Source organism: Ambystoma mexicanum, chromosome 11 (genome assembly GCF_040938575.1).
Source record: "Ambystoma mexicanum isolate Mex_15411 chromosome 11, UKY_AmexF1_1, whole genome shotgun sequence".
In the NCBI taxonomy this organism is placed as follows: domain Eukaryota; kingdom Metazoa; phylum Chordata; class Amphibia; order Caudata; family Ambystomatidae; genus Ambystoma; species Ambystoma mexicanum.
This window is the reverse complement of record NC_090934.1, coordinates 1473260205-1473287546: the sequence shown is the minus strand read 5'-3', so window position 1 is coordinate 1473287546 and position 27342 is coordinate 1473260205. Positions and strand designations below refer to the sequence as shown.

At 52.2% G+C, this 27342-nt stretch overlaps 1 protein-coding gene across 2 annotated transcripts in view; it reads left to right on the top strand.

Annotated features, from left to right (window-relative positions):
* Positions 1-3173: 3173 nt before the first annotated feature.
* Positions 3174-27342, top strand: part of ELL3 (elongation factor for RNA polymerase II 3) — a 275132-nt gene continuing 250963 nt past the window's right edge. Inside the window, exon 1 of one of the 2 annotated variants that reach the window (XM_069625175.1) lies at positions 3174-3384. In XM_069625175.1, the coding sequence (XP_069481276.1) occupies positions 3244-3384 (141 nt within the window). In that variant the 5' untranslated portion in view covers positions 3174-3243. Of the gene's footprint in view, positions 3385-3596; positions 3678-27342 lie in introns of those variants that run through there. The other variant, XM_069625176.1, reaches the window with a different exon arrangement.

Sequence of the window (27342 nt, the reverse complement as noted above, 5' to 3'; positions counted from 1 at the left end):
GAAGTAGTTTAACACTTGGCATAGGCCAAAAGGAGGGTTTGTCAAACTAGAAATTATATCGTGCCTCCTATTGCTATGAATATACGTATATTGGCCTACGCCAAGCTGCTAACAAGCTGCTTATAAACTACATGTGAATAAACTCGCATTGCAAGGTCCTGACCTTAGAAACCATGTAAACTGTCATTTTGGGTCAAGCCACCATTTTAGGTTTTCTTGCTCTATAAAGTCACCATGTGAGCTAAAATGGTAGCCTATGTTATTCAGAACAGAACTCGATTGTCATGACCTCTGTACAGCTAATGTATAACTTGCCTGCAGGCCACTTGTTAGGGTCATGAGCTGAGACCTTGTCCTTCTGCTGACCTGTGTGCAATGGATTACCTGTATCACCGAAACTGATCTATAATTGAATGAGAACACCTGCTTAACTATATTGTATAAATTAAGTCCCGCATTGTAATGTTAGGCCTAGAGAATACATTATTACCATTTCTTCTTGTTAATGTATAAACCTAAGATGAACTAGATTTGACCTGGCAAGGGACCCTAGAGCAGTAACTTATTTATGGAATGGTTAACCCAAAGGAGGGCTGAACCGCAGGCTTGAAATGTATAAAAGCCTGACTGTTTCAATGAATATTTGCACTCACTGAGCACACCGAACCACGCCGGAGTTCGCTGTTTTGTACAGAGGGTCGATAGCTATCTGAATTTTGTTGTTCTTTTGTAACTGGATTCAGTATAAAATAAAGTGCTTTGTATGTTCCTTTGTAACCTGTGTTTGGTGTGTTTCCTTTTTGGTTCCCCTGCCTCATATTATTTCCTTATTTTCACACCTTTGGTGTGAATGGTGATTGACTCCTCCCCAGGAGGTATTGCGTTCAACGTAGTACACAGTCTGGTAATGATATGGTGGTCTCTGGGGATGCACAATTATTCAGCCCAAAAGCAATTGATGGGAATCTTTTATCACCTTGGTTATTTGTGACTTTGCTGGTGAATGCCTCCTGTGTGTTCACTGCCTGGGGCTTAGTTTACCCAGAACAAGGCACCTGGTTTAGCCCTAAAGACAGCCTTTATTCTCCCTGGTAGGGAGTTGCCACATTCATTGAAGGTGGAAACTGCCCCAGGGGGTAGGGAGAGGTTCACGGCTTCCAAGGCCAGCCTCTGCTGGGCCAAAGGTACTCACACCAGTGTGCTGATTACTGGAGTCCTGTTATTGTAGGAAGACAAAAGAAGGGGCGGAGTTAGGGTAACCAGGTGAGAGCTTTCAGTCCACAGAGGTGTCCCACCATCTTGGAAATTGCTAAGGCACCCAAACTTCCTTCTCCCTCTCCAATTCCTGCAGTCATCTTTGACTGCGATGCAGGTCTGCCTCCCACATATCGGAGTTTCACTCAACGCCGGGACTCTACTGTCTCGGCAAGTGAGATGCACCGACTTGTTTAGCACCCCCAATGCAACACTGCCTGCCTGGGTAGCAGCCTCTTAGAGCGCTGCAGAGCCATGACACCAGGCTGAGGCGGTGGAGCCTGCTCACTGCCAAAGTCAGGTCTACACTTCTCTGCCCAAGGCTGCCGGTAGCATCCCCCACCTGGCTGCCGCTGCCGTCTCCCATCGCCTTCCACCCCCAAGTCGTTGCTGCTGTTGCACCGCACGGTGTCGCTGGATCGCGTTGAAACCATTTCCAAACATGGACATGGCTCTGGCGACGCAAAGCGCCTAGACTCCCATTTTCAGGTCGAAAAGCCTGCAAAGCAACGATAACAATACTTATAGTGGTTCTGCCCCCCCAAGTTCCTCCAGTCCTCGCCCCCCTTGCTCCCACCCCGTTCACCTTAAATGGCCATCAGTGCCTCTGAGCTGCTAGTGCGCTCTATAAATTCAAATAAATAAATAAATAAAGTAACTTGTAAGACCCCACTCTCTACCTTTTTAATGGCATCTGTCATAAATTGGTCATTTGCTGCTGAAGTCAGCACCTGTGCACCCCTGTCTTGAACCATGGGGGACTCATTATTGCATAACTGTGTTCTCTGGGTTTCATTTGCACGGGTGGGTTGCAATGTTGTTGGCAAGGTTGCATGTGTTCATTAAATTAAAGTACCCTATTTGCATAGGACCTGGGTGTGCATTATTTTAGGTCGGTACCCCAGTACTATAGTTCCGTGATTTGCTTCTGTACCAGCGCGCACCACCTCCTGAAGGGTATAGTCTAGCCTCCCCTAAGAGGTGGGGTGCGGGGGGGGGCGGTGTGCCTGTCTGGCTGTGTGCATTTTACCTTCATAACTAGGATCCTGCTGGTTTGGTGGTAGTGGGGGCTGGGTAGGAGTTGTATCCGTACTCTTCCCTGTACTCCTGCAGGGCAGCGGTCATGTCGTAACACGTGTTCTCGCGCACCCCTCAAGCCAGAGAAGTTTGCTGATAGTGTGTGGGGGCGGTGGGGGCTACCTTGGCTCCGGGGAATCAGAGCTGGAAGGCTATGGAAGCAGGAAACAGAATGTAAAGAGCTCAGTAACCAGCCAAATGTGCCAGGGCTGCTTCCGGGGTGTCCGACTGCAGATTCTGAGATATCCGCTATTCCCCAGTGGCCGGGATGTGTGTGCGCCCCGCGCCGGCATTATAATGCAGCATTTACGCGTTCAAATCTCCTGCCCCGCCCCCCTGACCACTCCTCCCCTCACGGCTTCCCTCCGCCCAACTCCTCCCCTCCTCTCTGCCCCCACCTCCTACCTCCGTGCCCCCACCTCCTACCTCCGTGCCACCCCCCCCCCCCCACTTGACCCCTTTCAGGGGATCCCCCCCGCTTCTGCTGCCCTCCCACTTATATTCTCTGTTGAGCTCTCCGAAGAAGCCCCCGCAGCCCCCCGATATTTCACTGCTGGAAAGTTGCATCTCCTCGGCCAAAGATGCGGCGAGATGTCATTTCACAGCGTCAGACGCTGCCCCCTTGCGGCCATGCAATGCTGCTCTCTTCCCAATCCCATCCCTGAGCTCTGCCCATCCTACTCCTCCTCCTGCCCTCTTCCCATCACCCGGCCCCTCTGGCGCCGTCATCGCTCCCACTCCTCCTTCCCCGCCTCCCACTCCTCCCTCCCCGCCTCACACTCCTCCCTCCCCGACTCACACTCCTCCTTCCCCGCCTCCCACTCCTCCTCCTGCCCATCCCACTCCCCGCCCCCCGCTGGTCTGGGCGCCTCGGCTGTCACCGAGCCTCCGCCGCCGCGGACACTGAGCGCCATGTCGCGGCCCCGGGAGGAGCTCTGCGGGCGACTCCCGTACCGCACCGGGCCCCGCAGGGGCCCCCGGCTCAGCCTCTTCCAGCTCAAGCTCACCGACTCGGCGCTGCGCAGCCTGCGGGACTTCCAGCGAGGGGGGGAGGTAAGTGAGCACCGCCCTGGGGGCTGGGGGCGGAGGGAGGGTGGAACGGGGGCTTCAGCTGCACAGATGGGTCTGTGGGGGTAGGGAAGGGGCCACGGGTTACAGGGGAGTACTGCGAAGAGAAGACAGGTCCCCTGGGGGTCGGGCTGGAGCGCCAGGGTGGAAAAGCAAAGGGGCGACCCTCCTCTGGCTGAGGGTGACTCCAGGAGCGGGCAGGTCCGCTGTGCATGGTAGTGTTGGCCTTGAGGGGGGACGGAGGGGATCGACTCACAGGACGTTCCCAAACACAACAGGTGAGTTCCTGCTCTAGAGAAGGACTTCACCATCGGGTTCGGGCCCTTCTTGGGGGGTTGGGGGGCGGGTCAGTACCTGGACAGTGCTTTGAGACCGTTTGTCTCCATCTGAACAGGAGCCCGTGCCCCCCCTCCACGCCCCCCCCCCCCACCACCACCGTGATAATGCCACGCTATAGACAGGATACTACAGGGACCAGGCAAGCGTTAGGTTCTTGGAGGGTCTGTCTGATGGCAAACGGGGCATCTAGACAGGGGTGCCCCTTCTTGATCACTCCCGGGGGCGGGGGGCTGGGGGGATAAGGTTCTACCACCTCAGGGGTTCTTTGTTAGAACCTGGGGAGAATCCTGGGAGTTGGGGATTTCAGCCTGTAACAAGTTATGCTTTTTTTCAGCACCTGAAAGGTGTGCTTCTTGGTTTGCACCCAGAGGGAAGCCTGATGGGCATCGGGCCTGGGGCAGGGTTCTAGGTCCGTAATTTACCAGTGATCAGCTTTCTCTGCCTGCTTCTGGGCAGGTGGTGACTTTCTGTGTCAGCAGAAGGGTAGGGTTTGATCACTGACCATGCAGGAGTTGGCGTCTTTGTTAACACCACGGCAAGTGTCTAGGATGGTGGTGGGCACCAGGGGATATGGTTTGGTGATGGGTTTGTGCTCAGCAGCTGGGCACATATTGTGCGGTTGGCAGTCATCGTCGGGCTGGTGTCGTGTTCATGGACAACACCTGGGCAGCAGTTCCCACCTGGTGAGGGCCTCACCTGGCCCAGGGTGTTCTTGATGACGGACCAGGTGGGAGCCAGCGTCCCGCAGTGGAGGACGCATTGCAGTTGGATTGCTTTGGCAGTCCCACATGGTTGCTGATCCGCACCGGGGCATGTGCACAGATCAGGGTCATCACCGGATCCAAGGGTTGGTGGTTCCTGTTCGCGCAGGAGTCCTGGTCTCATGGTGAGGATATCATTCAGCACCGGGTTGATGCTGGGGTTTCTGGTCAGCAGAAGGGCATGTGGCTTGGGTGGCAGTGAGATCATGGGTTGGTGGTTCCTGTTTGCTGCACGAGTCCTGGTCTCATGGTGAGGATATCATTCAGCACCGGGTTGATGCTGGGGTTTCTGGGCAGCAGAAGGGCACGTGGCTTAGGTGGCAGTGATATTTAAGGTTGGTGGTTCCTGTTTGCCGCAGGAGTCCTGGTCTCATGGTGAGGATATCATTTGGCACCGGGTTGATGCTGGGGATTCTGGTCAGCAGAAGGGCACGTGGCTTAGGTGGCAGTGAGATCAAGGGTTGGTGGTTCCTGTTTGCCGCCGGAGTCCTGGTCTCATGGTGAGGATATCATTCGGCACCGGGTTGATGCTGGGGTTTCTGGTCAGCAGAAGGGCATGTGGCTTGAGTGGCAGTGAGATCAAGGGTTGGTGGTTCCTGTTTGCCGCCGGAGTCCTGGTCTCATGATGAGGATATCATTCGGCACCGGGTTGATGCTGGGGTTTCTGGTCAGCACGCAGCTTGGGTGGTGGTGAGATCCAGGGCAGGTGTTTGGGATCCAGCTCTACACATTGCTAGATAAGCTGACTCTGCATTTAGGAGTCAAGGCCAGTATTTGGCGGTGGCTTGGTCTGTAAACAGGTGATCAGGTGCATTTAATCTATGCATAGACTTTTTTTTATTGTAGCCGGTATAAGGTAGGAGTCTTATCTTTTAAAACAGTCTACACGTGTTTCGTTCCTTTAAACCTCACGCTTTTTTGATAAGGTGCTGGTGTATTTGTATTGTACTGGTCATTTGTATAGCACCAATTTTACCATTATTATAGTTTCAATGCACTGTTAGTGAGAACACCCTCAGGGGACCGAAGTTCGGATTGTTGGAGGTCTAGGGGCACAGTTATGATACGTGTGTGCATTTGGCCGAAAAGGCTTAGCAGGGCTGGCCAGGCTCTGGTAGAGAAAGCCACCTGCGTAGTTCTGGCACCTGGATGGGTGCTGAGAAGGATAGTCCGTGTTATTGACTCGTTATGTGCTCAGCGTGCCTGAATTTATTGTAGAACTGCTGTCAAGAGGTGTTGGGGCGTAGTCGGGCGTAGTCGGGTGTAGGTAGGTGGAGATTTTATGTGATCAGCATGGCCCGATTGTTGTCGCAGTCCTTGCTGTATAGTGATGTGTGTGTGGTTAGCTGTACCTGTGGCCAGTGCAGTGGTGTATTATACGTACCATTGCCACCAATTGGAGGTGCTTTGATGGTAGGGTGCCCGCTCAGGTATTTGGCTTCTTCTGTTGGTTCCTGCGGCTGTGATGCAAACGGTTACGGTGTCTCTACTACTATTGCTGTGATTGGCTGGTTTTCTGTCGGTTTGCCTGGTGCAGTCCTTCGTCAATCCTGTGGCATTGCCTATGAGAGCGCTGTGGATCCGCTAGTGGCGCGTGGGGGACGCCAGGGTCGTGATAGGTGTATGAGAGTGGGTGTGCTCCGGGCCGCTGCAAACAGTCGGCACCGTCAGGTGTATGGTGCAAAAAGGTGGGAGTGCCATGGTCATATCGGGAGCTGCACAGCAACGCATCTTCATTTCGCTCGGCGGCACCAGATGAATTCCCCAATCTAGCCATGATCCTGGATACGCCAGCATCATATGACAAATTGAGTCCTGAAGAAGGGCCAGCTTTCAAGCCACGTAACACGTGTAGATTGTATTAAGGTAAAAGGAATGTCCCCTCCCCCCTGATATGCCTTCAGGATTAATAGGTCTTTGCCTAAATGTAATGCGCTCGAGTACAGACCAAGGCATTGCCAAACACCAGCTTGACAGCTTCTCCCACAAAGACTACTAAATGCAGACTGCCCAACTTGTCGGCTTCTCCACATAAACTTGCCTCTGCGCAGTGGGTATTACTAATTAGGCAATCCTTTCACACATTGGCTCCGCTGCACTGTCTCCCCCCCAGCCCCCAGCCTGGTAGCCATGCAGTGCTCTCGTCAGCACCTAGCTGAGCCGCAGCCTGGCTTCATTGGCTGAAGTAGAGAAGCGCCCAAGCCAAAATGAATGGTTTAGTGAACATCCGATGGGCCGCCCCTGTTCTTCTTCTGCACATGCTCGGTGTTTGGGCACCTGGACACTAGCCGTGCTGGATGTGGGCACCTTGGAGTCATTTGTGCAGGCTGTGCTTTGCATCCACGGTTCCATGGACATTGGCCAGTCACTGTGTCCAACACCTTGAAGGTCCGCATCCAGCTAAATTCCTTATCTAGCCGGCAGAGTTCCTACAAGCGTCCATGGGGTGGGACGACCAGGTGCGCCCCTGGTGTCATGGCCACATTTGCACCGTTTGCTGTCCTTCACTGCCGGCACGGGTGCTGTGTGGTGGCCAAGGAACTGAAAAACCCTAAACTTAGTGCAACAAATTCCTGTCCATGCAGAGGGATGCATTTTCTCCTCAAGGCTCCAAAAGAGGCCTTTGTGTAGCGGTTCCTGCTGTGGTTCCTGCTGTAGTTCCTGCTGTGGTTCCTGCTGTAGTTTCTGCTGTGGTTCCAGCAGATGCCAGGTACTTGTGTTAGGGGCGTAATTTCAAGGTTCTTAAGCAGATAACGCTATTTAAATAACGATTTACTGCATGGAAACAGGGCACCCTTTGAATAGCCCGCCCCCACCCCTTGCCTTGACATTAGCCCCTAATGTTTCCGTTGGCTCTGGTGACTGTTTGCTTTAATAGGTGACTGTATAGGCTGGGCACTGCCCAGGGCGGCTTGCTCGCTTGGGGCGCTTTACCAGTCGCGGCTATCGATGCTTCTGGCCTGATGATATGTGCGGGGCTGTGGCCAGAACCTTGTATCCTTATTTCTCTTCTAGCTCGTGTTTTATTGCAGTCTGAAGCTGCGGGCAGTAGATGGGGCATCAGGTCGCGGGATATGGTTATGTATTTGCAGAACTGTGCGCTGTAAATTCACCCTGTGATATGCGCCTTGCCAGCTGTGCCCAGTGACGCCAGAGGTTCTATTTTAAGTGGTTATTCGCTGAAAGTGCGGAATACTGCGATGACTAAACATGAAACTCTGTGTTTAAAAAAAAATGTTTATGGATGTATATGTTCCCCAAGCTTGCAAACCATTGCCAGTTTCCAGCAGCCCCATGGGCACATCGTTACCAGTTTACACCAGCCCCACTTATTAGATAAATCGTTGCCAGTTTCCAGCAGCCTCATGGGCACATCGTTACCAGTTTACACCATCCCCACTTATTAGATAAATCGTTGCCAGTTTCCAGCATCCCCAGTTTCCAGCATCCCCATGGGCACATCGTTACCAGTTTACACCATCCCCACTTATTAGATAAATCGTTGCCAGTTTCCAGCATCCCCAGTTTCCAGCATCCCCATGGGCACATCGTTACCAGTTTACACCATCCCCACTTATTAGATAAATCGTTGCCAGTTCCCAGCAACCCCATAGGCACATCGTTACCAGTTTACACCATCCCCACTTATTAGAAAAATCGTTGCCAGTTTCCAGCAGCCCCAGTTTCCAGCATCCCCATGGGCACATCGTTACCAGTTTACACCATCCCCACTTATTAGATAAATTGTTGCCAGTTTCCAGCAGCCTCGTGGGCACATCGTTACCAGTTTACACCATCCCCCCTTATTAGATCAATCGTTGCCAGTTTCCAGCAGCCTCATGGGCACATCGTTACCAGTTTACACCATCCCCACTTATTAGATAAATCGTTGCCAGTTTCCAGCAGACTCATGTGCACATCGTTACCAGTTTACACCATCCCCACTTATTAGATAAATCGTTGCCAGTTTCCAGCAGCCTCATGGGCACATTGTTACCAGTTTACACCATCCCCACGTATTAGATACATCGTTGCCAGTTTCCAGCAGCCCCATGGGCACATCGTTGCCAGTTTACACCACCCCCACTTATTAGATAAATCGTTGCCAGTTTCCAGCAGCTCCATGGGCACATTGTTACCAGTTTACACCATCCCCACTTATTAGATAAATCGTTGCCAGTTTCCAGCAGCCCCAATTTCCAGCAGCCCCATAGGCACAATATTACCAGTTTACACCATCCCCACTTATTAGATAAATCGTTGCCAGTTTCCAGCAGCTCCATGGGCACATCGTTACCAGTCTACAGCATCCCCACTTATTAGATAAATCGTTGCCAGTTTCCAGCAGCCCCATAGGCACATCGTTGCCAGTTTACAGCATCCCCACTTATCAGATCACCTGGCAAATCGTTGCCAATTTCCCTTATCCCCAGGTGACCATCCATGACCGGTTCCCAGGCTCCGCGCATCGTTCTTAGTTTGCATCATTCCCAGTGTCTGCTCCCCCACACCATGGCTGGTTTCTAATAGGTTCATGTCGCCCGTCAATGACCGGGCTTAACGACTGTACCCTCTGTTGCCAGGGCAGGAAACGATGAAGGCCAAAGCCTCTTCCCAAGGCAGTCAACAGGCAGCAAGGCCTCCCCGGCCGAGGCCACAGCAGTGAAGACGGTGCCCGCTGGAGGCTTGCATGGCATGCTGACTGCTGGGCTCAGCCGCCCGGACCGCTCTGCCCCCGGGGGTCTGCCATAGCCATCCTGGGAGCCGATAGCTCATATCCCCGAGACAGTGACTTGCTTTGCACTGCTCTTAGTCCTGGAGCAATGCTCGCATATGCCCTGTTGGCAGTGCCAGTGAAATGGGCGAACGTGGTTCAGTTTCCCACTGGCGAATTGTCCGGGTTTTCACGGTCAGAAGCGCCAGAACTAAGTTGCACCTGCATTGCTAATAGCTGCCCCAGCACCGTGGCCAAGTGACACCTTCACGCCAGTGTTAGCACTGGGACGAAACCCATGCACAAGCGCTAACACTCGTGCAAACACTTTAAATGCCCCTGTGCTAAGTCAGTGGAAATCGGCCCTTTCTCTGGCTCCGCAACCAACACCTCTGCCTTGCCATAAAATAAATCCTCTATGCAAACTTCTGAGAACCCAGCTAGCTTTCCAGCTTGCCCGTGGCAGATTGTGGTATGCAGGGCTTTAAGTGGGCCAGGGCTAGCCCGGACCGAGTCCCTGCAGTCTCCAGAAAGGGCTCCCGAGCCAGGACCCACCCTGAAGTAGCCCCAGTCTGCCGACACCTCAGGCAGCCCGCAAGCAGCAGGTCTAACTGTGCAGTGCGGCTGCCTGATGTCTAAGCACTCGAAACAGGAGGAGGGCTGAACTGGCCTGCTCTCCTTTTGTTTCTGAGTAAATACTCATTCGCTCGGAAACAAAAGGAGAGCTCGGCCCTCCAGCCCTCCTCCTGTTTCGAGCACATAGACATCAGCAGCAGTGAGAGCTTTCATTCAAGGAGCCCGTGGTTAAAGCGTTGCCTACCACCAGCTCTTGAATGAAAAGGCTGCCTGCTGGGTGTGAGCTGGGGCACACTGGTGTCACACTTTTGGTGTGCCCAGTCCCTTGTTTTGTTTAAAAGGAGGCGCTGGGCGCATCAAAGGTAATAATGCCAGTACAGCCCAACTTCACTTCTTTTACTAGTGCCCCCCTTTAATTGTGTGGGGGAGCTTTCGTTTGGCCTAAGTACACCCATACTTGGGTCACCCCCCCCCCCAGCAAGACCCCCTCCTCGATTTCGACTGGCACTGAAAATGTCCAAACCGGCCTTAAAAATCACGGGGATAAAGTTAGCACTGACAGAGTGCAGCACTAAGGGCTATTCCCATAGAGGCAGGGGTGGACTGGCCTATAGGGAACTCTAGAGATTTCCCAGGTCTATAGGGAACTCTGGAGATTTCCCAGCAGGCCTCTGCACCCTGGGCAGGGGTGGACTGGCCTATAGGGAACTCTGGAGATTTCCCACTAGGCCTCTGCACCCTGGCCACGGGTGGACTGGCCTATAGGGAACTCTGGCGATTTCCCGCTGGTCCTCTGCACCCTAGGCAGAGGTGGACTGGCCTATAGGGAACTCTGGAGAGTTCCCGCTAGGCCTCTGCGCCCTGGGCAGGGGTGGACTGGCCTATAGGGAACTCTGGAGATTTCCCAGCAGGCCTCTGCACCCTGGGAAGGGGTGGACTGGCCTATAGGGAACTCTGGAGATTTCCCGCTAGGCCTCTGCACCCTGGGCAGGGGTGGACTGGCCTATAGGAAACTCTGGAGAGTTCCCGCTAGGCCTCTGCACCCTGGGCAGGGGAGGACTGGCCTATAGGGAACTCTGGAGATTTCCCAGCAGGCCTCTGCTCCCTGGGCAGGGGTGGACTGGCCTATAGGGAACTCTGGAGATTTCCCAGCAGGCCTCTGCACCCTGGGCAGGGGGGGACTGGCCTATAGGGAACTCTGGAGATTTCCCAGCAGGCCTCTGCACCCTGGGCAGGGGTGGACTGGCCTATAGGGAACTCTGGAGATTTCCCAGCAGGCCTCTGCACCCTGGGCAGGGGTGGACTGGCCTATAGGGAACTCTGGAGATTTCCCAGCAGGCCTCTGCACCCTGGGCAGGGGGGGACTGGCCTATAGGGATCTCTGGAGATTCCTGGCAGGCCTCTTTTGTGTGGTATTTCTAATTTTCCCCATAGGATCAGGGTTGGGCTTGCTGAAAAAGTGTAATATGGGGCCATTTTTTAACATGATTTCCAGGGCCTCTTTTGGTTCCCAGACCACCCCTGCATAGGGGATAACAGCCAGTACGGTGCTGAGAGTTGGGCTCTGCCACACTGAAACAAGGTGCCTCCGTCCCCCACACCCTCCGTAAGTGGCTCACTTTGCAGTTGGTGCCTATGAAGAGCACCCCCTTATTTGCATGACCCTCCTGGAATGGCTGTTGCCTGCTCCCTCTTGAAACTGACTTGGTAAAGGGCCAGGCATCAGTTGGACACTCCTCCTAAATTGGCAAACAAGCCTAATTCCCGCGCATTCTGTTTCCAGTCTCCCGTCTCCCCGCCTGATCCTGAAGTTCATTGGTCGCTTGCAAGCGGGTCGCCCGACCACTGAAGAGCACACCTGTAGGGTTTGGGGGCGTGCGGCCCACGTTGCTCCACTTTCTTCCACTCTCCGCTATTAGACTAGCGGGCATGGAGCTGTGCTAGAACAGCAATGTACACATTTTAGTTTGTGCCTCCTTTGCTATATAGACCTGCAGGGAACTTGGCTTAACATCGGGGCCTTTTCCTGCTTTCATTCCACTTCGTTCATTATTTCAAGCGCTTAATTCATGAAAATGTGAGCTAAGGCGCAAATGCCAATGTGTCTTATTTTTAAGCGGGAGCCCTAGACACTGTTTAGTCTTTTTGGCTGCAGTTGTCTTTCCCCGTGCTTCCACCCTCACCCTCATCAACCTTCTTTTTCCCGGTGGAGTAGCTGCTTAAAGGTTAAAAAGCAAAAACAAGTAACGGTCGTGCACCCCAATTTCAAGGAATGTAACTTAAAAAATGGAACCAAAACATTCAAACGATTTAGGGTGCGGGGGAGGAACTATGGTCCTGACACAAAATCACAACAAAATACAAAAAACAAAGTAGATGCCAAAGCAGATTTGGAAGTGAGTTGTGACGCGGGCATTGGCATTGATGCACTGTGGAGTAGCCGCGGTATCGCCTTAGAGGAAGTTACCGCAACATTTGACGTAAAATGGATCAGGATCCTGGGGAACACATTGATTGGAAGGAATTGTCACCCCTGGATGGGGGAATTATTCTCTGTCTACAGATATATCCAAATCGGAATGTCCCGTGTGTATTAGGGGTGTCACGGTATTAGTTTAATGACGGTACGATAACCTTCTTGCCAAATGACGGTATATCATGGTTATCGCGGTAAAGCAGGTGGAGTTAACTAATCTTAGCAAATATTTTCTAAAAGGTCATAAATTGACAGATTTATCATCACAAACAAAACCAGGCACTAAGGGCCAGAATTGGGCTTTTCAACATACTTTCCACTGAAATGGCTTGCTTCCACCAACACAAACACACGTGTGGAGAGGGGGGGGGCTGCTGCAACTGGCAAAGCAAACTGAATAGCTTTTCTTGTGGTCATTTAGGCTTTTTGCTCCCCCACTGGCCACTGATGAAAATGAACATGTTGCCATCTTGATAACCTGCATGCCGCAGATCAATGGAGGATGATGGTAGTATAAGCTTGTACACACACGCAAACACACGCGCACTCACACGCACACTCACACGCGCACCCAACACGTTACAGCCTTTAGTTTTGGTACGGCAGCTTGGAATACCGACAGATGAGTGAATTTCGGAGTGTGACTTATTATATGTAAATTCAATGATCAAACCAGGGAAATCCCCCATTGCCATATGTTTAGAGAACATTATCCATTATAAATATATAAACCCAAAAGCCGCCACCCCAAAGTAAACCCTTTTCCTTCTTGGCACTGTATCTATTCTTCCTATTGCTAACATATTGATTTTGTGTCAGGCACGTGTGGTTTATGGAATGCCATTAAAAACTGCTCTAACTGAAACTACTTGGCAGATGGCACATCCTACAGTGCAAGACCAAGACAGTGCAGCACTTGCTTACTGCAGCCTTTCCAAATCAGATTGAGAAGCACACTTAACGGTATAAACGGTATACCGGTATAAACAATGTGACGGTTATTATTGTTCAATTAAGTGGTTCACGGTATCTTTAACGGTATACCGTTGTACCGTTACATCCCTAGTGTGTATCCTAAAGGCATCGATTCGGTTCTGTTACCTTGGAGTGGACTGGTGGCGACGGGCACAGGCCTATCTGGTGCCTCATTCCACTTCATTGTTGTACCCATTGCACCCCATGCATGGAGTGCAGTCCGTTTTGCTCAAGAAGGGGTTCTCACCTAGAAACACGTCAGCTATCTTCGGACTTTAAAACTGTTTTTGAAAATGTGATGTTATTAAAACCTATTGTTCTTGTTAAAATAGAATATACTCTTTTATTCTTTAAATTGTGCACTTATTTGTTTAAAAACTATTTCCAGAATTCGTCGACTATTGACTGTTTTTGCAGAATAAGAAGGTGTGCAGGGGACGGGAGGGTTCCACTTTTGGATCTTCTTTAAAGAAGCCCCCTTCACACAGCGGCTGAGGGGCTTTTTTCCGTGGTAGGACTTCCTGCATAAAGGTTTGGCGCAGGACTGGCCAGAGGAGTATCTTAAAGTCTACATGTGGTCGAAAGAGTGCACCCGTTTGCAAAGAGAGCAACTACCAGGCACAGAATCCGCAACAACGAAGACACGAGAAATGAAAAGTCTGATACGCCTGTTCTGGCTGTCGAAATTGCGTGAATATGGCAAGAAATGTCCCTGAGAGAATGCCAGCCGGGTTCTCTCATACACCAAGTAAACACAAATCCAGGCGCACAGGGGCAACTTAGTGGAATGTAGACGTTTGCTGAATAGTGCGTGACCCAGAAAGTGGGAACCTGAGGAAACGCTTCCATGGTCCTGAAGAATGCAACTTACCAGCCCGCTTGCAGAAACCGGTCGATCATTTTAAGGAAACATCCTCTAATTTTTTGGATGCTCTTGTGAATAGTCGCGAGACACACTCCGCATACTCATGGGTTAGAAGAACGAGTAGTCTCTTTTTCGTATGTGTACGTTGAGCAATAGCAAATACTACTTATTTTTAGAATGTTGGGGTTGCACACAAGAGAGTGAATCGAATGAAATGGCATGGACGGGCTTTTCTGCTGTCCCTATGCGGGCGGTGTTTCATCCTTTGCTTCTAGGGCAGCCTAGTTCTTCCATCAGAATGCATGTTTATAAGCAGCCCCCCTCATCTTTGGTACAATTTGAAGTGCCGAGGTAGGGGGTGCATTCAATACGCGGGATGGTTGTTTCTTCTGGATTCCCGAGTACCGTTGCAACATGTAGACTCCGGACATGTAAAATGGACCCACTCACTTTCCCAGCAGAATCTTCCCAGTTTAGAGTGTGGAAATAAATACAGCTGGCTGCTCAAGCACAGGTGCACACACCAACCCTCGGCGTGCTGAAGATCAGAACAGAGGATGCAGGGTGGTGGAGTAAGCCTTGCCGTGATCGACTCGGAACAGGTTGAGGAGTGAACCCCTGTAGCGCCCACTCCTTAGTAGACTGCAACCAAGCTTTAACATGCTGAGATTACGTAATTCCTGATTTGGAACTATACAGTGCTTAATTTGTAGAGGTGGGGTGTTTGCCAGGGCTCAGAACTGGCACTTATTGTCTCAGACTATGAAGTGGTGATAGCCAGGGCATCCGTTAACCCCAACGAGCAGGTGCGAGCTGTAGTTCAACCCCAAATGTGTCAACACTGTGGGGAGCAGCTGTGGGGGTAACCTGCCCACCTGCAATGTCACATGGGTGCTAGAAAATATTTGGGGCCTGGCACTTATTTTCTCACAAGTTAAGCCCTGCCTCTATTTAAATCATTCAGAACTGTAGAGGGTGATTAGTTGGTGGAATAAAACCATAGTAGCAGATTTCATTAAAAGTAAAACAAAGTAACATAAATGAAAACCCTAATAAATGACTGAAATAATAAACAAGAAAATGCAGTGGGGGTGCGGGAAGGGGGGGCTGGGTGAGCAGTGGGACAGGGGGCTTACCTCTCTGAGCTGCTCGAGTCGGGGGGTGCGGGAAGGGGGGCTGGGTGAGCAGTGGGACAGGGGGCTTACCTCTCCGAGCTGCTCGAGTCGGGGGGTGCGGGAAGGGGGGGCTGGGTGAGCAGTGGGACAGGGGGCTTACCTCTCCGAGCTGCTCGAGTCGGGGGGTGCAGGAAGGGGGGGCTGGGTGAGCAGTGGGACAGGGGGCTTACCTCTCCGAGCTGCTCGAGTCGGGGGGTGCAGGAAGGGGGGGCTGGGTGAGCAGTGGGACAGGGGGCTTACCTCTCCGAGCTGCTCGAGTCGGGGGGTGCGGGAAGGGGGGCTGGGTGAGCAGTGGGACAGGGGGCTTACCTCTCCGAGCTGCTCGAGTCGGGGGGTGCGGGAAGGGGGGGCTGGGTGAGCAGTGGGACAGGGGGCTTACCTCTCCGAGCTGCTCGAGTCGGGGGGTGCGGGAAGGGGGGGCTGGGTGAGCAGTGGGACAGGGGGCTTACCTCTCCGAGCTGCTCGAGTCGGGGGGTGCGGGAAGGGGGGGCTGGGTGAGCAGTGGGACAGGGGGCTTACCTCTCCGAGCTGCTCGAGTCGGGGGGTGCGGGAAGGGGGGCTGGGTGAGCAGTGGGACAGGGGGCTTACCTCTCCGAGCTGCTCGAGTCGGGGGGTGCGGGAAGGGGGGCTGGGTGAGCAGTGGGACAGGGGGCTTACCTCTCCGAGCTGCTCGAGTCGGGGGGTGCGGGAAGGGGGGCTGGGTGAGCAGTGGGACAGGGGGCTTACCTCTCCGAGCTGCTCGAGTCGGGTGGTGCGGGAAGGAGGGGCTGGGTGAGCAGTGGGACAGGGGGCTTACCTCTCCGAGCTGCTCGAGTCGGGTGGTGCGGGAAGGGGGGCTGGGTGAGCAGTGGGACAGGGGGCTTACCTCTCCGAGCTGCTCGAGTCGGGGGTGCGGGAAGGGGGGGCTGGGTGAGCAGTGGGACAGGGGGCTTACCTCTCTGAGCTGCTCGAGTCGGGGGGTGCGGGAAGGGGGGCTGGGTGAGCAGTGGGACAGGGGGCTTACCTCTCCGAGCTGCTTGAGTCGGGTGGTGCGGGAAGGGGGGCTGGGTGAGCAGTGGGACAGGGGGCTTACCTCTCCGAGCTGCTCGAGTCGGGGGGTGCGGGAAGGGGGGGCTGGGTGAGCAGTGGGACAGGGGGCTTACCTCTCCGAGATGCTCGAGTCGGGGGGTGCGGGAAGGGGGGGCTGGGTGAGCAGTGGGACAGGGGGCTTACCTCTCCGAGATGCTCGAGTCGGGGGGTGCGGGAAGGGGGGGCTGGGTGAGCAGTGGGACAGGGGGCTTACCTCTCCGAGCTGCTCGAGTCGGGGGGTGGGGGAAGGGGGGGCTGGGTGAGCAGTGGGACAGGGGGCTTACCTCTCCGAGCTGCTCGAGTCGGGGGTGCGGGAAGGGGGGCTGGGTGAGCAGTGGGACAGGGGGCTTACCTCTCCGAGCTGCTCGAGTCGGGGGGTGCGGGAAGGGGGGGCTGGGTGAGCAGTGGGACAGGGGGCTTACCTCTCCGAGCTGCTCGAGTCGGGGGGTGCGGGAAGGGGGGGCTGGGTGAGCAGTGGGACAGGGGGCTTACCTCTCCGAGCTGCTCGAGTCGGGGGGTGCGGGAAGGGGGGGCTGGGTGAGCAGTGGGACAGGGGGCTTACCTCTCCGAGATGCTCGAGTCGGGGGGTGCGGGAAGGGGGGGCTGGGTGAGCAGTGGGACAGGGGGCTTACCTCTCCGAGATGCTCGAGTCGGGGGGTGCGGGAAGGGGGGGCTGGGTGAGCAGTGGGACAGGGGGCTTACCTCTCCGAGATGCTCGAGTCGGGGGGTGCGGGAAGGGGGGGCTGGGTGAGCAGTGGGACAGGGGGCTTACCTCTCCGAGCTGCTCGAGTCGGGGGGTGGGGGAAGGGGGGGCTGGGTGAGCAGTGGGACAGGGGGCTTACCTCTCCGAGCTGCTCGAGTCGGGGGTGCGGGAAGGGGGGCTGGGTGAGCAGTGGGACAGGGGGCTTACCTCTCCGAGCTGCTCGAGTCGGGGGTGCGGGAAGGGGGGGCTGGGTGAGCAGTGGGACAGGGGGCTTACCTCTCCGAGATGCTCGAGTCGGGGGGTGCGGGAAGGGGGGGCTGGGTGAGCAGTGGGACAAGGGGCTTACCTCTCCGAGATGCTTGAGTCGGGGGGTGCGGGAAGGGGGGGCTGGGTGAGCAGTGGGACAGGGGGCTTACCTCTCCGAGCTGCCCGAGTCGGGGGGTGCGGGAAGGGGGGGCTGGGTGAGCAGTGGGACAGGGGGCTTACCTCTCCGAGCTGCTCGAGTCGGGGGTGCGGTAAGGGGGGGCTGGGTGAGCAGTGGGACAGGGGGCTTACCTCTCCGAGCTGCTCGAGTCGGGGGTGCGGGAAGGGGGGGCTGGGTGAGCAGTGGGACAAGGGGCTTACCTCTCCGAGCTGCTCGAGTCGGGGGTGTGGGAAGGGGGGGCTGGGTGAGCAGTGGGACAGGGGGCTTACCTCTCCGAGCTGCTCGAGTCGGGGTGCGGGAAGGGGGGGTGGGTGAGCAGTGGGACAGGGGGCTTACCTCTCCGAGCTGCTCGAGTCGGGGGGTGCGGGAAGGGGGGCTGGGTGAGCAGTGGGACAGGGGGCTTACCTCTCCGAGCTGCTCGAGTCGGGGGTGCGGGAAGGGGGGGCTGGGTGAGCAGTGGGACAGGGGGCTTACCTCTCCGAGATGCTCGAGTCGGGGGTGCGGGAAGGGGGGGCTGGGTGAGCAGTGGGACAGGGGGCTTACCTCTCCGAGCTGCTCATGTCAGGGGCTGAATTTTTCAAATAATTTCATGTTTCAGCTCAAAATGGTTTAGCTTCTGTGCGCAGATTTTAACCTCCACTGTTTAGTAGGCTTCCAATCTGTCGCGACACGATTTGCCCCTCCTAGATCCAAAGGTCAACAGCCAGCCCCTCGGCAAAACAGCTTTGGGGTCTACTGGTGGGAAAACATGCTGTACTCCACGCTCTACTATCCCAAAATGCCTGTAATCCGGGGTTGTTTTGCTGAAAGCTTAGCTTGTCAACAGATGCATTGCAGAATGTCCATTAATTGCTCTGACTATGGGAATCCCAGTTATGGGTCCCACTATTGCAAAAATGCAAGAGTGCAAATGTGCAAAATGGAAAAAAGGTCCTTGTGTTTGTCCCTGCACCTCAGAAGTCATTTCCTCAGTTAAATATCTCAGATAATTTTAGTTTTGGTCCCTGAATGTGCTGCCAGAATCGTTCAGTGTCGCGGAGCTGGTTTTTTCCATCTCCATTCTCCAAAAAAAAAAAGCTGGTGCCGTGTCTCCATGTGCACCCAGGCCCCATCTTGCAGCCTGCACCCGATCCTTTCCCCTTAACCTTCCTCTTCCCCTCCCTCCGCCCGCCTCCCGGCCCTCCCTCCGCCCGTGATTGGCCAGCTCTCTAGTCTTAAGTAAACCCCCCAAGGCAGCCCCTCTGCCTGGCAGCCCTTCTGGCTAAGGGCCCCAGGCAAAGGGCAGCTCCTACATTGGCAGCTCCAATGCGTGTCTGCAAGTGTCGCAGGGGAAGCCAATAAAGCCAGAAGTCAACAGACACCAACAAAAACTGTAAGTGTGGCTTGGGTGGGGTGTAGAGCAATTACTCTACTCCAGAAAGCTCCTGCCACTCTGGCTTACATTTCGTTTTTATGGATTTCCATAGCCTCACACCACGCATACTTAAAGATTTGTGACCACCAACCTAAATCTACTCAATGATGACTAGACTGTAACTGTTGCCTGCATTACATACTAACCGAACTACTTGCCAATGTTAGCATGTACCACACGCAGATGGAATTCTCAATTTTAGCTTGCGTCACATCTAGACAGGATTGTGAATGCTAGCATATGCCACACCTAGACGGAATTATGAAGATTGCCAAGCACTACACTTAAAAGGAATTGAGAATGTTGGCATGTCCCGCACTTTGATAGAATTATTAACATTGCCCTGTGTGGTATCTGGATGGTATTGTTAGGATTGGTGAGTGCCACACTCAGAATGAATTGTGTAGGGCAGCAAGTGCCACACTTAGATAGAATTGTGAATGCTTGCATGTTAAATGTCACATAACCCACTAACCGATATAAACTCTAACTCTCTGCATACTTAAAAAAAAAAAACCACACAACCATCTCTCGCACAGCCAGCTGCACGCACTTCACCACACTGCAACAACACAAGGCGCACCAACAGCACACGTGGACTACACCGAACAAATACTTGCACAAAAGCTCAGCACCCGGTGTCTACCGAGTTGAAGCTGCCAACAGTACACCACTCCTCTCACTATCTTACCCCTTCTTCACTTTAGTAACCCATCCCACCTTCTCATTTACAGATCCTCCAGAGCGCCTGGGGACCAATTCTGTTGGTGACGGTGCGCTATATAAGTACGGTTAACATAACATAACATCTCTCTGTGAGGCAAAGGCTTGATGCCTGAACAGGGGTGTCGCTAGGTCTGGAAAAGATCTGGGGCTACGCTAATGTCGGGATTGTCGGGACCCTGGGCTAGCTAGACTTTTGGTTGTAGACCCTGTGCTTCTATCCCAGGCTACAACCAAAAGACCTGGGGCTGTAGCCCCCTCACCCCCCAGCAATCTGTGCTGTATCAGCTTGCCGCAATTTCAAGTGTTACCTGCACCGTTTACAGAGATCTCTGCAGCAGCTCCCTTTGGCTGTCTTTTCTTTGTACAAATAAGCCCTAAAAGTTGAGTAGGAATGCCGGGACACTTCTTGAACAATGAGAATTCCCTAGGGTGACCAGACGTCCCGGTCTTGCCGGGACTGTCTGGGTATTTACACCTCCGTCCCGGGGTCCTGACACTTTTTTAAGTTTAAAAACCCCATCTCTGGATTTGGCGAGTGGGTGGATACCATCCCAGTTTTTGGCCGGATATCATGATTTTTCCAAAAACTGGGCTACATCCACCCGATCCCCAAATCCCGGGCGGGGATTTTCATCTTAAAATAGCCTCGGGGCGCCCCCGGGCGCTGCAATATGACACGGGACAGGCCACCCACCTAGAATTAGGATTACCGTTTCACTGCTCAAGCTGCAGTCCTACTTCTATGTCGGCGGCCTGTCCCGATGTTTTATTTTCAAAATCTGCAGCAGTTTGATTGCGTAATGTTTCAGCTTGTCTGGTTATGTGCAATCCGGCCTTGATCGTGCTCCCAGAATGATCAGCCCAGCAAACCTTCTACACCGTCTCCGTCCGGAGGGAAGACAAGCCTCCCAGGTGACTTTCAGCCCAGTGGGGACCCCCTGGAGATGTGGTGTCTGGTCCTTCTGGAACAGCAGCGTCCCTCGGACCCAGGACTGGACATACTCCTCCCCCTCCCACATAAGGAAACCCCGTGAAAAACCATAAGGTGATGCAAGCAAATTCCTGAGCCAAGCACTCCCCACCCGCTGGAAAATCCTTTGGGTAGCGCCTGTGCTTGCCCGGAACTTATTTACTAATCGGCCACCCCAGGTTTAAAGATTGGATGAAAGATCTGAGTGAGTGAGTGGATGTAGGTGGATGAGCGCTTAGAAGGCTCGTACATTCATTTAATATGTTTATGGACTAGAACGAGGGCACATCGGTTTCCAAGTTGCTTGACACAGAAATGAGAGAAGGAATGTAAGGGGTGGGCTTCTTAGTGGGAAGTTTAGGGACTCCTGAAATCCAAGTAGAAGGAAAGTATGAGTGGAAAGGGATTAATCGAGGTTTTAAAGGTGGCTGAAGTTGGCGGCTCGTTGACCTTCATCACCACTAAAGCGCGTGTATTTGAGGTTTTATCGCCTGATCTAAAGGTTTGCGTGAGAGAGGGTCCCATATCTCCCAGCCATGAAGATACTGCGACCAGCGCGTTGCATTTGGAGTCCTGCCCAGGGATGGGCAACGCGCCCCCCGTTCCCTTTCGAGGCCCCCCGCCCCAGGTTCTCTTCTACCTTTCGGAGAAGGTCTGGGAGAAGGGGCTTTGGGGAGGCGAGCAAAGACTTGAGTCTGGGTGATCCGTTCGCAGAGGCACGGCTCCAGAACTCCATCCAGGCTTTGCTGGGCAGCCTGGGCTCCTCCGGGCGGCTGCTGGTACAGGCGATGCCGGCGCCGCCCTCGGAGTCTCCCCAATTGCCTTCTGTGCATTCTGGGTCTCTGCCAAGGCTCCCTAAACTCGCTGCCCACTGGGCGTTCATCTGCGCCATTGTAAATCTAACGTTGACAGAACTGCTTGAGAGCCCTCCAGGGTCACAGCTAGGGTGGTGTATGCAGAACCCCCCCCCCCCCAAGCCTGCTGCATTGGGGGGGGGGGTTCTGCATACATTGCAATTGCATCCGATGGCAGTGACGGATAGCTCAAGTTATGGTATGTTATAGTTGCAATGCAGTGTTCACCAGGTGAAAGAAAGGGCTTGTTTCACCGGGAGGACAGCTCGGGGGGGAGGGGTAGGGGGGGGGGGACAATGCACTGGAGCAATACACAGTCCTGCACTTAGAGGCTGGCCTCTTGAGCTATATAAACAAAATGACAAGATGTTGCCCAAACGATGCCCTTATGAATACATTTTGCTGGCTCTCCAGCGCACACAGGGCCCCCTCTGGTGGGGGTTTGTTTTTGGCATCTCTGCACCGTGGGAGTCGGTGCCTTTTTGCGGAACAAGGCACGACCACTTTTAAAACGAGTGCGATAGGCAGCCAAATGAATCGGCTGTCACCCTGTTCATGCCCACCTGGATACCAATAGGGGCCTGGGTAGGCTCTGGTTTTCTTACCGAGGGGCACACGTCTGTCTTTGCCACTCTTCGTAGGTGAACTAGAGAGGAGATCGGGCCTGCCTTCTTTTGAGCCCACATTGGCAAACCTGGACCCATGAGCCCTGTTTGGGGTTGCTTATAACAGCAGGGCACCTCTTTATTCGAAGAAAGCCCCCCCCATACAGAAAGGTATTGCGCTTTATAAATGAAGGCGCAATGTTGATCCTGCGCAAGGTGAGGTGCAGCTATTTTTTTGGGGAAGACTTTCGAGCATGGTGGCTCTTCTGGTACTGAACACTGAGCACCTCCAGGCTCCCGTAGCTTAATGGCATGTAAATGGTAGGAGGCGCTCAAACCCACACGATCCAGCGCCGGCTATGGTTTTTATGCCACTCAAGGAACTATGAGCCTCGTCTCTGGGATCCAGAAGCCTGCAACAGGACCGACTTGCCACGACGAGGAAGTCTGGGTCCCCTTCCAGACCCCCTGCCCCCACTTCACTGATCTGCCATGGCAGCAACATTTCCCTCCAATGGTGGACACTCGGCCTCACTTGAGAGCCAACCTGAGGCCAATCGAGCGGCCCCAAATTCTTGGACAAGGCTTTAGGGGCCCCGGCCTTGAAATGGTCCCTATTGGGGGCCTAGGGCCCAGGGGCTTATCACACTCACTCTAATGCTATGTTACTCGCTGGCTTTACGGTGGCCGTCATACCTGGCAGGTTTCTGGTACTGCAGCCTGCTATGTTGTCTCTGGGTACCCGGCAGCAGCCGGGGAGCAGCACCGTAGCACTTTAGCACTTTATAGCACACCAAAGCTAACCAGCAACGGCATGGTCTGCAAGTGCAGTGTCCAACGAGCCAGCAGGCAACACGCGGTATGAACTCCCAGAACAGAGTGTGATGTGGCCGTCTCACCTGCTCCTGGAGGAGGGATAGTTCACCCCAGGGAATCTATGTTACTGTATTGCTTTTTAGTTATGCTATGTTAGGCCCAGTTATGTTAAGTTGCCGTGTTCCAGCGCTTTTCGTTTTTGCAGGCAGGGCAATCGAAGAATCGCTATTGCCCCACAGCAGACCAAGCCAAGACACCCTTCCCTTCGACCGTCGACACAATAACTCATTGGCTGATCAGATAATGAGGGTAACCACGAATACAAGGTCTCGCTGCCTCAACGGATGGCACCACACACACGCGCTTTGAAGCAGCCGAAAGGCAACGTTTAGCCCTGTACAAAACAAATAATGAGTGAATTTAAATGTCACCTGTTACATCAAAGTGTCCCGGCAGCTGTTGACTAAACAGGGAATTCTAACCTCCCTAACAGCAAGAAATCCATACGCAAGTTTCACACATGTATAATCGCGTTGCCGTTCTCTACAGCCAGGTTTGCAGTTTCTGCGTACCTCTGGGCAACCACTTTCCAAGTTATGTCTTCACCCTTGGGCCCGTCAGAAGTCGTGAAGCCTTATAAACTTCAGCTTTTTGCTTAAAGAGTAGTGCTCCCCAAAAACTCTGATGTATTCTCTTAAGTCCACGTTCAGGGTTCACCATGCTGCCACATATATGCAAATGAGTCCTGGCATAGCCTGGCACTGGCTTCAGAAGAGCCCTGCCGTCTTAACTCCATTGGTACCCCAAAGGCAAGAAGAGAGCAGACACAGAGCAGTGAAGGCACCTTCCAGGCGCTCATGGGTCTTCAGGGCCCTGCTCTTTCCTCTTGTGGCCTACAGTAAGGTTAAGAGCCCCAGAAGAGTCTGGGGTACACTGCCGCTCTGTCCCTTTACAGTGATTTTTTTCTGGAATTGCAGCACTCTGCTTGGCTCCAAGGGCTCGGGATCAGGCAGTAGGTAGCATGTGGGCACTCAATAACAGACAAACATGAAACCCTGTCACAATTGCAACAGACACATTTACAGGCCTACTGCTAGAGCTTGCTACCGGACTAAGCTCTTCGAGAGGGTGGGGTTCAAACCCAGCACCAGAAAAAAGGAAACAGCATTTGGCTAGGTAGGGCCTAAAAATGCAGCACATTGAAAACACAGAGATGACTACTGAACTGAAAAGGCAGCATTTCATTCTTAACTGCCACGTCAAAATGATGTTTCCGGAGAAATGAAATTAAATGGGCCCTGCATGTGATTGACGAAGCCCAAAACGAAAGGCCTAAGTTTTGGATACAAGCACCTGAGGCCCCATATGGCACTTTTCCCAAAACAAAGATGCTATGGAGAAAGATGTGCTTTGTGCAGATTAGCATATGGAAAAAATTAATCTGCATTGCCAGAATGATGTGAAATTTACATATGACGATGTGAAGATGAACATTGATACAGGAGAAAAGTGCATCTGAGATGAGGTCAAATATCTATGCAGGCCTCATGTCTAAAGAAAGAAATGGAACAGATTTCTGTTCATTAGAGCTAACTTGTGCACTGTAATACAAAGGCACCTTCCCCCAATTGATGTAAGGCCTGTGCTCTGCTCTCAATCTGAAAGACAATCTCTTTGAGGTTTCAGGGCCATAGAGGAGGCTGTATTCATGCATGCCAGGGGAGTTGTTGGGGTGGTGTAAACAGCTGAATCAATAGAGAGCCAGTCCTTCCGAGTTGAAATCTGAATAATTCTTGAAAATAAATTCCAGGTTGTGGTGTTGTGGTCCGTTCAGACATATTGATCACAGGCCTGTTCCTGAGGGATTCCCCAGGACCCTGGAGGATGGGGCAGTCTCATCTGCTTGTGAAGATAAGCAAACAGATCATTCATTAGCCCGGCCTTTGACTGTGCAAGAATGTTGATGGACTTTATTCCAGACTTGAGTCAACAAGGCCAGTGACCAAACATGCATACTGGCCATGGGAAGAGAGATGTACTGTTTGATTGTTATAATGATATGCATGTCATTATTTTGCCATAGATTTACGGTGAAGATCATACTTGTTTCATTTTCACATGAACCATAGGGTGCACAGAAATCAATAAAATATCTTTGAAAATCTTATGGAAAGCCCCATCCAATGATTTAACTCTCATGAAAATGTAACCTTCGCAACAGGAGTGACAACCTGAAATGTGATTTAAGCGCCCAAGAAAATGTCATGAAGCAGAGATTCAGAGAGATGATAGCTTAATAAATTGGATATCTGTATGGAAGATTTTGGGTTGTTAACTGTTATACGTTTTGAATAAAGCTGGAAAAACCCTCATTTGAACCTGCAACATCGTACCAAGATGAGAGATGTTTCAATAAGTCCATCATGAGAGGAGTTCAACTATATCTATATTGATATGCTTAACTGCAAAGTAAAAAAATGCGTCATGTGAGTTTTTAATGGCAAAATTGAAATGTGTAGAAAGGTGAATTCAAAGGGGTGGCCGTATCCCCCCCAAAACATGGGCTTGCCAACTGAAGGGACCAATCAAAAGAGAAGGGGCTAGGCTTGAATAAGGGGATCGAAGATAATAACAATTCATATTTATATAGCGCTTTAATCTAAAGCTCTTTACATAGGACATATTTACATGCATTACTATTATTACCCAATTGAAATTGGTTCTCATTTATCAACCTCGGAAGGATGAAAGGCTGAGTTGGCCTTGCCAGGATTCAAACCTGTGACCTGCAGATCAAACGCACATCACAGCAACATGTGTTTAACCTGCTGAGCCACCTTACAAGCTCAGATAGTTTTCCAATCAAAACTAATGACCAATGAGCTGGCATGTCATCATTTAGATATTTTTGTGGGTGTGGTTTAAGATTCATAAGGGTTGCACAATGACAATCAGGGTGACTGCTTGGAACTACCTGGGTTGGAACTGCTGATAAGATTTGCTGGAGGGGGCAGAGAATGGGATCTATGACCAAGGAGAGGCAAAATAGAGGGATTGAGCCTGGACAATATCCATGACTCTTTGTGGATTCTGATGGTCCATGTCTTGTATCTGTTAGATGACCTGAGCCATGATGTCCTTTTTCCTGAGCGCAAATCAGAGATATTTCTGCAAGTCAACGTGCCTGTCCCCACCAAGCTTGATGGGAATCTGTTTGAATAGCTTTCGCATTATTTATTGGGTGGGCACACAAAGGAGAGCCTTAGTATTTTTATTAAATGATAATTTGAATCCCACATAGCCAAATTCCATGGGTGATTTTGTTGAAATTCGAACTTAACAATATTGCTTCCAGTGTGGATTCAAATATCGTCTGTAAAATAATTGGGTACTCCTATTTATTTTTGCCAACCACAAAATTCCCTAAAGGGAGTGGGGTATTAAAAACAAAATTCCCTACTGCTTCCCCTGAACCTTGCCTTGAAGCAGCAGGGTTCCAAATGATCAAATTAATACCTGGGTTTCTGTGCTGGGACAGGAGTGTTTCTTCCCAAAGTCAAACAGAGCGGAGTCACTGCTTTACAAGCACCCCTTCTCTTGGAGTGACAAAGTGGCTCCTGAGGGAAGGGAGATCTGCATAGCGACGAAAGAAAAAGGTCTGCCAATATAAATGAAAAAGTGTTTGTTCTAAAAAGCTTGTTGTGTTATAAAACTGCCAGAATTGCTAAGAGTGCAGCGTGCGTCAAAATTATTTTTACATGTGATTAAGTTAAACAAAACTGCTAGCAAGTGCAGACGGAAATTCAAAATGCAATGCACCGCATGCGTGAAATTGTTTTGGCAAATAGAATAGTGTGGCATATTATTTAAACTAGACTTCATATTAGGTAGAGTGTCGGGTTTAATCTTATCATGTTTCAAGGTGCTACATGTTATTAAAACTCCAAAGTGTTTTGACTGTACATGTGGTGGGGCTCAAGATTCAGTGATTAGAATTATCCCAAACAGGTGGTGATTTAAATTTGTGAAACTTGAATTGGCAGTAAAGAAAAGCATTTGGGCCGCGGAGTGAGGTGGCGTGTGTTGTGATTTTGTGCAGGTATTAATTTTCCTATTCCTTAATATATATTCTTTCTGTACAGCGCCCCGCTTCTTGGTTTATTTGTGGCACAGGGGGGAGGGGCCTAGGGGTACTATATGAGCCACAAACAGGACTAGATTGAACCGAAAAGGAATATGAAAGTGGCGCTTTTGATTGGGTAGGGAAAAGATTCCCTGGCTCGATGGTGTCTGCATAAATACCCCGCACAAGAGAGAGCAGCCGACCCACGACTATAGTAGGTCTTTAGGATGCCATAAGGGGCTTTTCACCACATCAGCACTCATCAATACCTACGACAGCCACACCAAAGGAACGGCTGCCCTCATCCCCCTGGACCGCTCAGCTACCTTGAGCACAGTGGATCCGGAAATCCTTATCCG